The 12118-nt window shown below is 39.1% G+C and overlaps 1 protein-coding gene across 1 annotated transcript; it reads left to right on the forward strand.

Moving 5' to 3' along the window:
* The first annotated feature begins 2062 nt into the window (after positions 1-2062).
* LOC124862184 (5-hydroxytryptamine receptor 3A-like) lies at positions 2063-8344 on the forward strand. The gene is made up of 9 exons (XM_047356001.1): positions 2063-2210; positions 2314-2480; positions 4200-4244; positions 4359-4468; positions 5701-5873; positions 5952-6112; positions 6183-6393; positions 6501-6656; positions 7773-8344. Exons 1-9 carry the CDS (start codon positions 2171-2173, stop codon positions 8021-8023), a joined length of 1314 nt encoding a protein of 437 aa, XP_047211957.1. The 5' UTR covers positions 2063-2170; the 3' UTR covers positions 8024-8344.
* Positions 8345-12118: the final 3774 nt, after the last annotated feature.

Below are 12118 nucleotides of genomic sequence, written 5' to 3' on the forward strand. Positions count from 1 at the left end.
TGGAAAAGATGAAGACTGCTGTTCATGAACGCTCTCCATCCAACCTCACTGAGCTTGAGCTGTTTTTCAAGGAAGAATGAGAAAGAATTTCAGTCTCTCGATGTGAAAACTGATAGAAACAAACCCCAAGAGACTTGCAGCTGTAATTGCAGCAAATGGTGGAGCTACAAAGCATTAATGCAAGGGGGCCAAATAATATTACACACCCCACTTTTCAGTTTTTTATTTGTTAAAAAAGTTTGACATCCAATAAATTTCATTCCACTCCACGATTGTGTCCCACTTGTTGTTGATTCTTCACAAAAAATTTGAATTTTATATCTTTATGTTTGAAGCCTGAAATGTAGCAAGAGGTTGAAAAGTTCAAGGGGGCCGAGTACTTTCACAAGGCACTGTATATGCAATATACAAATATACACATATATAATAAAAAAGGTGCATTTGCAACATCTGTATGCTGTTGTTTTGTACTCTATTAAATGTTCAACAGAGAAACATCCTGGGGGAAGAAAATGTCTTTGTGGCGGCTGGTTTTAGTGAACAGTGCTCTGTAGCGCCACCTGAAGGTAAAACTCTGAACAGTTTATGTGCAGGGTGTGTGGGGTCTGCAGAGATTTTAGCAGTTCTTTTTCTGACCCTAGACCTGTATAAGTCCTAGATGGAGGGAAGGTCAGTCCTGATTATTCTCTCTGCAGTCCTGATTATTCGTCGCAGTCTGGACCTGTCCTGTTTTATGGATGATCCAAACCACACTGAGATGGATGAAGACAGGACAGACTGAATGATGGCAGTGTAGAAGATGACCAGCAGCTCCTGTGGAAGGTTGAACTTCTTGAGTTGCCTCAGGAAATACAGTCTCTGCTGGGCCTTCTTTCAAACAGTGTCTATGTGTGAAGACCATCTCAGGTCCTCAGAGATGGTGGTTCCTAAGAACCCGAAGTGGTCCACGGCCGATACAGTGTTGTTGAGGATGGTGAGGGGGGTGTATGGGGGTGGTGTTCTCCGAACATCCACCACCATTTCCACAGTCTTGAGTGAGTTGAGTTCAAGTAGTTCTGACTGGACCAGTGTACCAGCCGATCCACATTCCTGGGGGGCACCAGTACTTATTGATCTGGATCGGGAGAAGATGCTCCCCAGTCTCACCTGCTGCTGTCGGTCCGTCAGGAAGCTGTTGATCCACTGACAGGTGGAGGCTGGGACCTTGAGCTAAGTTCAAGAGAAGTACCTTATAACTTCCTTATTTTTACCCTTAAAATGTAGGACATTTAAAAACAGTATGTTCTAAAAAGACACCCTAGAGATAAAAAAGAAACCTGTAAGTCCATGGAAAGTGACCTGTAAATGCTGAATAAGTTACCAGGAAGCTCCTCTTCTGAGAAACTAAAATTTAAGCTCCAGGAATGTATCCAGAAACTTTACTGTAAGTTCTGTAGCATAACCTTTAGGTTTTGATAAAATAATGTAAGTTTAGAAAAATAAGCCGTAAATAAAAAAAACTAACTTGTAAGTTCTGGGAAAGTAGCCTATAACGTCTGAAAAGTAACCTTTTAGTACATTCTGCTACAGTAACCTAAAAATGTCTGGGAGTACCCTCTTAGTTATGATAAAGTTATGTCAGTGCCAAACATTTACCTTTATAAATTCCCAGAAAGTACCCTGTAAGTTCTGAAAGTAACCTTTGACCTTTCCAAAAAATGAAACCATTTATTTACACGAAATAATTCATGTTTTTTCTACCAAAGATGTAAATTTGTGGAGCATTAATGTGTCACTGCGACTTGAGAGACCAAATTTACAATTTCTAGTTTTTACTTTGGTTACCATTTAAAACTCAGTTTACAGCTAAAGCCTTACGGAGACATATATGTCTTAAGTGCATTTAATGATCCTGAAAGAAACGCTCTACAGTTACAGACAACATGAGCTTGGTCATCCGAATAAAAACCTCTCACATGGTGTCACGCTGAGGTGTTTACTTTTTCCTCCAGCTGCTGGAGAACAATTGAAAGGATTTAATAAATCGTTTTCCTGCAGATTAGATGAACAAACAGAAGCTTCCAGGAGGCATTTAAATGGATCCATCTAGGTCTCATTTACACTTTTGTGTTCCTGTGTTTTGCAAGCAGTTTATGAAGGTTTACTCAGATTGAATGGAAGGCTGAAAGCCATGGCAGCTCAATGGATTCTCGCTTTTCTGATGTCCACTGGTAAGTCTGTTCCTAAAGTTGCCTTTTTTTACTAGTAAGACTCGTGAAGCAGAATATGTTTTGGGTCCATGTTCAGATCCAGATTCTGTTGACTCATTTCCAGCAGGTGTTTGCAGCAGTCAGTCTTCAGATTGCACATATTATGGTCTACTGGAACACTTAAACCTGACTACATCAAATACGGCTCTAGAAATAATGCGACCAGTGAAAAACTGGACCACCACCACCGTAGTGGACCTGGCGATGGTGTTGTACGGCATTTTAGGGGTTGTAAGTGTCCTCCTTATTTTATTTATTCATTCATTTGCTTCATGTATCCTGGGTTGCCCCAAAGAGATCGCAGATTTTATTTTGCAAACATTTGTTATCTACATAAAACATACCTAGAAACACTTCCACACAGTTATGCAGGTCAGATTGAAGCTTCTTCCAGGCATCAGGTGTCAAAAACCCAAAAGCTTTCTTTAGCAGTTCAGGACTTACTGTTAGAACCCCCATTTTCTGAATGTTTGTTGAGCAAAGCTTGTGTTTTGCTTGTTTCCATCTCAAAGAGGTGTCAGGTGAGAAGGAACATTACCCAGACTGGTTTTGTACACAAACATGCCACGGATTGAGGCGACAAGCATGTAGTGATGACCAGTTTTACATATCAGTGTCGAGCAGACAAGGAGCAGAGAAGACTCTTCGGTTGATGATAAATATCAGTGCATAGAAATATGCACTATCCAGACTGGGAAGGAAATAAACAGATGGATTCATAAACTAACCCTTTGTGAAGAAAAGGATTGGATGCCTCTGTAATGTATGAGAGAACCGCATACATACTCTCCATGCTGGTCACCCCCTTGGTCATACACTGCTGTGGGAAGGCATCCCAGTCTTTAACCACCATGTGTCACAAGTCAGCCGTTATGGTGCTGCATGTCATTTTGCCCTGAACAGCGCCTCCAAGCTGTTCCTACTAGTGTTCGGTGGGTTTGAGGTCAAGTCGGCACCAGGTTGTTCCATCCTCTGCACTCCCAAAGTCTGGAGAGGCGAACACTCACTTGTTGGAGGATAGAGTTTAGTCCCAGATGGTGAAGGTGTGGTAGTTCTTCTGGTTGCAGAATCTTCTCTCTGCATTTAGATTGCTTACAGTGGTGAAAAGTCTTGTTTTTCCAGTAAGGGAGAGGCCACCATAACATCACACAGCCTCCCCCAAAAGCTTTTACCCTGCCAGTGCAGCAGTTAGCAAAGTTCAAGCAATATAACAGCCATAAGCAAAATCTGAACTCATTGCTGGACAAAATGACTTACTTCAAATTTAGACGTTTATATAAACTAAGATTACTCCACCTTAAAACCATTTAGCCTAAAAGAGGATGACATTGCTTAATAAGCTTCGAGGAGGTTATTTCACAACATCTGAGTCAATTCAAGAGACATCTGTGGATGCATTTTAGCTCAACATCTAAAACATTCAGGGAAAATAAAAAACAAAGTGGGCAAGATATCAGGGAGACAATTCTGGAACTCCAAAGGTCTGATCCATCTTTGAAGATCGTTTACAGATGCCTAAAACTGCGACGTCCATTTATTCTAATAATAATATGCAAGCATGAGCAGCTTGGGATTGTCCTGCTGTCAAAACATTCAGAAAGAAGTTGGGTTCTGGGTCACAGAGATGAACGGGATCTGGTTTGAGATGTGTGAATCAACCCCAGAACAAAAGCAAAAGACCTGTGAAGTTGCTGGCAATAGAGAAACCCCAACTTTTGTAGAACAGAAAAGGTTTTGTCTGATTTAGTGTCAGACAGGAAGGAAAAAATGTTTTTCTGTACGGCGTTCGTAAAAACTGACCAAACATCTGCCAAGAGAAGTGATTCCATATTTTTGCATTTTTACAAAACAATCTGTTGTTGTGATTCATTTATGCTGAACCTTATGAGCTTTAATAATCAAAGACATAGAGCAGACATGTAAAATTAATTATAATCTGAATATCTGCAGGATGAGAAGTCTCAAACTGTCACGAGTCACATCTGGTCCACAATGGTAAGAGTTTTCACCAGTCTGTAAAAGTCTACATTCAATATGATGGAATGTTTGCAATATGTTGAAATTCAGTGCCAGAAAAGCTCTTTACAGCTCGGCATTTCTTTTTCTCAGTATTGGACAAATGAATTTCTAACCTGGAATTGCTCGAACTTCTGCGGGATAAACGAGCTGTCTATTCCAAGATCGAAGATTTGGATCCCGGATATAACCATTGAACAGGAGTGAGTGAGTGTGTGTGTGTGTAGACTTGTTTTGTTGCCTCTTTAGGACCTTTCATGGTATAATCAACTACATTTTGAAGACCAAGGGCTTGTGGAGACCAAAGGTCTTTATGTGGTGTATTGTCATTTTTAAGGTTAAGGGTTAGGTGTAGGACATAGGTATGAATTAAGTTGTCAGGGGTTAGGGGTCAAGGCTAGGCAGAAATGGAGTTGCGTAAATGAATGTAAGTCAGTATGCTACTGAGGATAGAGATAGAAACCTTTAGTGCAGAATCGTCACCATCTGAATATGGGAAGACTGTGGACCTACAGACCTACCAAGACATGGCTGTCCACCTAAACTAACAGGCACAGCAAAGAGAGCATTAATCGGAGAAGAAGCCCATAGGACCATGATCACTTTGGAGGAGCTGCAGAAATCCACAGCTCAGGTAGAAGAATGAGTTGACAGGACAACTTCTAATCATGCACTACACAAATCTGGCCTTTATGTAAACGTGGTGAGATAAAAGCCATTGTTGAAAGAAACACAAAGGAAGTGTTGTTTGCAGTTTGCAAACAAACTGGAAGAGAGTCTGGAAAAGACCTGAGAGCGGGGTGGGGGTCCACCTTCCAGCAGGACAACGGCCCTAAATATGCTGCCAGAGCTACAAAGGGATTGTTTAAATCAAAGCATATCATATAGTAGAATGGCCCAGTCAAAGCCCAGACCAAAATGTAACTGAGAATCTATGGCACAACTTGAAAACTGATGTTTACAGACGCTCTCCATCCGATCTGACTGAGTTTAAGATATTTTGCAAAAAAACATTTTTTACAAAGCTGGTAGAGACAAACCCCCAAAAGACCTTCAGTTGTAACTGCAGCTAAAAGTGGCTTTATAAGATATTTACTTAGGGGACTGAATACAAATGCATGTCACCCTTTTTAGTTTTTTATTTTAGCAAGGTTTTAGTAGTATGTACCATCCATCTGGTTGGTTTGGATGGCTTTTTGAAAACGGATTTTTGTATTCACTTAGATCTTTGCTCCTATTACTTGACTGATGATCTGAAATATGTAAGTGTGACAAACGCAATAGAAGAAGAATTATAAAAGGGTGAAAATGCTTTTTCACAGCACTGTTTGCTGCATCATAAGAGTTGTTGCCATTTCAGTAAAGGTTATCAGTAAAACTTCCATACCTTCACTTTATGTTGTCAGATATCTGAGCCTAACCTTGTTGCTTTCAGTGCCTCTGATAGCGGCAGCATCCTTGAAGATCCTTGGGTCAACCTGAATCCCAACGGTTCAATGTTTACGTTTTCCCGCCAGAAGCTGACCTTCACCTGCCGCTTCAACCTCTACAAGTTCCCCTTCGATGTGCAACGTTGCAACATCACATTTGTATCAATGAGTGCTGACGGTAAAGCACTGACTGTCAGATGAATATCCAGGGTTCCTTCAGGAAGACGAATCAAACGTTTTTCTGTTCTGTGCACAGTGAACACCTTGGTTTTCAGATCAGTCAAAGATTACCTGAACCTGATGGTTCTGTCAAAGCGGTATATGGTCACTCAAGGCGAATGGGACCTTAGAGACATGGAATTTCTCCAGGATCATATAACCAACGGAGAGAGAAACCACAGCACACTTGTTTACATTGTAAGAACATATCTAAGTGAAGTTTCTTGTTATTTAAGTCCATCTGACCCTAATCTGACGTTTGTTCCAGGTGACGCTCCAGAGAAAGCCTTTTCTTTATGTCATAAACTTCATCATTCCCCTGGTGTACTTACTGGTCCTGGATTTGGCTTCCTTTTTTATTTCTGTGGATTTGGGTGAAAAGTTTGGCTTTAAAGTGACAGTGCTCCTGTCCATTTCTGTCTTATTGCTGATTCTGAAGGACATTTTGCCCTCCACAGAAGTAGACCTTCCAATTATCGGTGAGCAGAAACCAATAATTTAGACCAAATGTTTGACTTATTGAAAGAGTTTACTGCATGAAACAACAGTCCACATAGCTCTAATGAATCCCTGCCTTTTATCCCAGCCAACCTCTGTGCTGCAGTGTTCACCCTGGTATGGCTCAGTGTGCTTGAATCCATTCTGGTGAGCTTCCTCTTTAATCTGGACCATTGTTGTGATAAACAAAGTAAGACGTGTGCTGAGGGCAAAAGATTTATGAAGAGAACCAAAGGTCACAAAGGTATGTTTTCATCCAATGTCCCTTAAAAAAACAGATAAAAATATATTTTTTTTCTAATTATGTGTTTATTGACTTGCAAATGTTTTTTAAAACTGAGGTATTTACAAGTCATTTTTTCAATTCCAAGTCAAATCTCAAGTCTTCGACGACTGAAATAAATATTTTATCATCTGGCGCCTCTGCATTGCTGTAGGCTAGAAATACAAACCTGTACTGTTTATCCTTAAGCCCAAATTATTACATGAACATTTAATAATTATCTTTCAATGTTTTAATATTTATTAACAATTATCTTTGAAGTATTTACCTTTAACTTAAATTCACCATCCAAAAATCTTCTAAAGGCTGGTTTACATTATTTTGAAAATTTATCAAAAGTAATATTTACCTCATTAGAAATATAAGTAGGGATTTAAGCTCTAAGAAAAATAATAGAAAGAAAGAAAAACCTGTCAATGTTGAATTTCTGCTTTTATGTCTCTGTAATGACTAAGTTAACAGCGGTTTATTCCTGTCTTTATATTATTCACTCCTTTATTATATTGTGTTACTTAAATCTGGTTTGGAGGGTTTTCTTTTCCTCACTCTGAGCTAGAGACGATTTAATAATATTGGGAAACAATTTTCTAAATCTACATTTAAAACATGTATTTTCAATTCTAAATAGTAAAGATGTTCAAATTTAAGGCATAATAATCCACCAACATCACTGGGTAATAATCAAGCACATCCTTTCACAGTAAAACATGTGCAGAAGCTGCAGTCTGGAGCTCATATACCAGCTTCTTTTCGCTCTTCATTACAGGAGATAAAAACTGGTACTAAGACTCAAGTCTCAGATAGTCCAAGTCCAATCTCAGGTTTTTAGGGTACAAGTCTAAGATGAGTCTGACATTTTTGCTACTGAAATGCAAATTCAGTCAGAGACACAAAATCAAGTCGCCATCTCTGCTTTTTACCACATTTTAAGCCTTAAGTCTACAAAAACTAAAATCCCAACTAAGTCTATATGTATAAATGTAAACCGTTTACATAAAGATGATTGAAATGTGTTTACAGCCATATACAGAGACTAAACAATAAGAGGCAGAATTATCAGTTTTGTTTCCCACACAGAGGTCAATGAAGAGACTGGACACCTTAAACCAGAGCAGAGGATTTTTCCTCTGGGTCAACTCGGTGATGTTGGTCTTCTGAAACTGATCCTGGATGAAGTGAAGGCAGCTCGACAGGAAGCTGGACGTCAGAGGAAGCCTGGATGCTGCAGAAGAGTGGCTAAAATCATTGACAACTTGTTCTTTGTTGGATATCTTTTGACTTTTGTAGCATTTGTAAGGTATATATGTGTTGGATGGATTGAATTTTGAATTTTATTTGGATTTTGTAGACTGGGTTTTCTGCTTGGGATCCGTCTGGGGACAAAATACGATATTTTACATTAGATTTTTCTCATAGTTTTAGAATATAAACATCTTTTCTTCTCTTTTTAAGTGCCTCACCATAAAAAGTTGCACATATGAAATGTATGTAAGGATTATATATTACTTTAAAATCAGCATTAGAATAATTTTGTTCGACATGCAGAGACATATTTCCACGCTAACAAATAGAACAAAAAAAACAAAAAAACAATTCAATTTAATTTAATTATAACAATAGTAACCTATGTGTTTTTATTTCTGTCTTTGTTTTTGTCTGACCCTTCCTCTTGTCCTTTAATTTTTCCTTTGTGTTTCAGTCAGTGCCAGAATTTTCTGGTTTTCAATTGGTTAAAACATTTACCAATTGTAAGTTCAGCTGCAAAAAAAACAGAATAGTTGCCCAACTGTTGTTACTTTTAAAAGCTAATTTTAAATGTTAATGATAATTAGGTAAACCATAACATCTGTAGACATGCACAAATATGTAAAACCATATAATTTAAAATGATTGCAATGTATTTCTTGTATATTCTTAACTTTTACACATTTTAACCTCTGAAGCACTTTTATGAATTAGCCAAAGTGCGTGCCATGGGATTATCAAGGTAGATCTCAAATGTTTCACAAAAATTTAAATAAACTTTTGAACCACTATGCTTAAGTATCTCTTCCTGCCTAAATGAGCTACCTGCTCTTATTCCAGATAAGCTGCAATTTTCTGGTCTGTATTTGAACCAAAATGCATGCAAGGTTTTAGATGTAGATAAGGTAAAGTAAGAAGTTGTTTCACACTTAGACGGGTAGTACAGAGGTAACCTAACCAGAGATAACGCTTTTATTATATATTATACAAATATATAAATTACCTTTGTCATTCAGTGGCTTTTCCTTGTTTTTATTACTTTGTACATCTGATGGAGTCATCCATTTTGGTCACACAGTTGAACATGTGCAGCTCAACAGACATCGCAGCTCTGACGTCACCCGGGATTATAAAATCTGCAGAAAATAAAGTTTCGTTGCCATTTCCAGCGTGTCTGACGGGACGACGCAACGGAGGCGCATATCTGGAGAGACATGCTCCACAAGGCCATTCCCGGAACAGCTTGAAAGCTGGAAATCTGTCTGATACAAGAAGGTCAGAAGATTCATTGAAGACCACTACGACACCCGGCGCAGGTGAAAAACCCACAGAGGTTTTATTTCCAAGGAGATGAGTTTCCTCCTTGTTGATTCAGTCGAATAAACGGTTCTTCATATTTTTCCCTCCTGGACTGATGACACACGCACACGTGATCCCCCCCCTCGTTTTCCTTCAGACCCGACCCATCTTCATCCGGTGGAGGGAAGAAATCCACGTCAAAGTAATTTTGCTCTTTTTACATTAGATTGGATAGGTACACATTTAGAGGTCTGGGCCGGATGAGGCATAGTGAAGGTGATGTAGGATCACCAGTAGTTAATCTAAGGTATCAACTTGTTGCATGCAATATTGATGGAAGTATTTTATGCAAGCGCTGCTGAATCGTGGTTAATGTTTGTCCGGCTGATCTCAAATCAGCCAGGAGTTAGAAGTTGGACTTTTAAACGTTTTTCATTCAAAGCAGCTGCAGTCTGGGCCTCGCCTGATCACTCTTTGTTCCAGTTTTATTGCTGGAGATTTTCCACTGAGTTCCTGCCTCAGAGTTTTATGACTCTTTGTTCAAGATTTGGGGCGATCAGCTGGTTGTGGCTAAAGGGGCGTGGCCCCACCGTTTCATCAGCTGATCACTGCGATCGAGACATCAACACCAGGAGGATTTCTTTCCATTTAACCCAAATTACACATTTTGTCCATAAAACTGCTGGTTTAATCTTCATAGACACTAAATGCGCTTATATGTTTTTCTTTAATTATTATTGTTAGGTAGTCATTTTTATTCCCTTTGTGTAGAATAGTTCTTGTTAGTTAGGTGAAAGTTTTGGACCAGAATAATGGTATATCAGGATTATTTGGCTTCAATAAATCTTCATATATATAATTAAGAAAAGCGTTTGTGTTTATTTCGTGCAAGAGTGATTTATCTGTCAAAACAAAGTCGAAGTTTCCCCACCTTCGGTGAAGCGGTTGAATAAACAGTGACAGTTGGGGGTTTTGGTTAATAATTTATCAATTATTAGTGATGAATAGCTACTTGAAATTATTAAAGAGCTTTGAGCTCATAACCACAACACCAGAAGACATCTCTGATTTCTATTTGTAAGTAATGATTTTTGGTTAAGAAATTATTTTCCTGATTTATGATTTTTAATTATAATTTTTGATTAATATTAGTCAGTCAGTAAGTCATTTTCTACCGCTTATTCCATAGTGGGTCGCGGGGGGAGCTGGTGCTTATCTCCAGCAGTCTATGGGCGAGAGGCGGGGTTCACCCTGGACAGGTCGCCAGTCCATTGCAGTGATAAATATTAATCAATCAATAATCATAATCCTTACATATTGTAAATACATAGTGAGGAGATCAAAACTATGAAGAAAAAGTTCATAGAATTATGCAGCACTCCAAAAATTGTAAAATAACTCTTTTATCATCTTTTATATTTTAGATTCTCCAAAATAGCCCCAATTTGCACACTCTTGGCATTCCCTCGATGAGCTTCATGAGGTAGTCACCTGAAATAGTTTTCCAACAGTCTTGAAGGAGTTCCCAGAGGTAGGGATAAAAAATAAAGACAAACAACTGAATGAAAAGATGTGTTCAAACTTTTGACTGGTTGTGTATACTATTTTATATTGTCAGGATCTGTGCCATGTCTGTCTGTTTTGGTGCTATTTCTGTTCTTAGCCTCTAGATGGCGTTTTGAACCGGAGGAGAGGTGACAGGTGTTCTCTATCTTCTTGATGATCTACTGAGGAGTATTTAAGGAGGAGGCTGCCAGCAACTCACTGCCAGAGTGTTGCCCTTTGTGGTACAGTTCATGCCACATTACTTTGCCTTTGCCTTGACCTTGCTTTGCTCTTTTGTAATTTTGGATTTGTTGCCTTGCAGGTTACCTGAACCTGACATTGCCTTCAGCATCGAACTCTGCCTGGATACCGTCCAGCTATCCACCCCCATGAACCAAGACTCAAGCCTCCTGTTTCCTCATTGGATCAAACCAGCTGGCAGCCTCCTGTTTCCTTCGTTCCATGGATCTACCTCTGTGAACCCTGTCCACCCTCCTCCTCCCATTGCACCAACTACAGAAACACTTGGACCATCAATCATCCTGGCACATCACTGTCTCCGGTCCCACGGGTCAACAACCTCCTGGTCTCTCCACCCCCCCTCTGGCGGATCTCTCCCTCAAATCAGTAAGGCAGAAATATCTTGTGTGAATATAGGTCCAAAGTTTCCCCTTGCTTATGGTTCTGTTTATTTTACAGTTGGTGTCCCGGTTCCAGTCTCCTAAACATTTCTACATACTGTCAATAAACGTCTTACCGTTAAAACTCTGTCTCCTGAATTGCTTTCTGCATGTGGGTCAAATCCGTTCGAAACATTGACATATATCTATATTTCCAGATGGGTTTTTGACGACAGCAATAAAACTGAGCTCATAGAAATGTTGGACATACTGTATATCCTAACATTGATGCATCAAAATGTCTGACTTTGTTTTACTCCATCTCAGTGATGCATTTGACTCAGCTGATCGTAACCTACAGATTGAAACACGTGAAACGTGGGTGGGACTCTATGGCATTGTTGTAATTTATTCCAAAGCTTACTCGGTAAACCAGGACTACAGTAGTTCGTAATTTTTCTATAAAAAATCTGAATTAACAAAGATCTGTTGTGGGGTTCCTCAAGACTATTCTCGGGTCCCTTCTATTCAATATCTGCCTGCTCCAACTAGCTAGGGTTACTGAGTATTGCAACATATCAATAAAAGATATGCTGATGACATACAACTATGTATACCTGTGTCATCATGTTACTACAATCTATTACAGTCAATGATTCATTGTGTTCCTTTTATCAGTAAGTAGATGTTTCAGAATTTCCTCAAATTTAATGC

The sequence above is a fragment of the Girardinichthys multiradiatus genome, chromosome X, assembly GCF_021462225.1.
Source record: "Girardinichthys multiradiatus isolate DD_20200921_A chromosome X, DD_fGirMul_XY1, whole genome shotgun sequence".
Classification (NCBI taxonomy): domain Eukaryota; kingdom Metazoa; phylum Chordata; class Actinopteri; order Cyprinodontiformes; family Goodeidae; genus Girardinichthys; species Girardinichthys multiradiatus.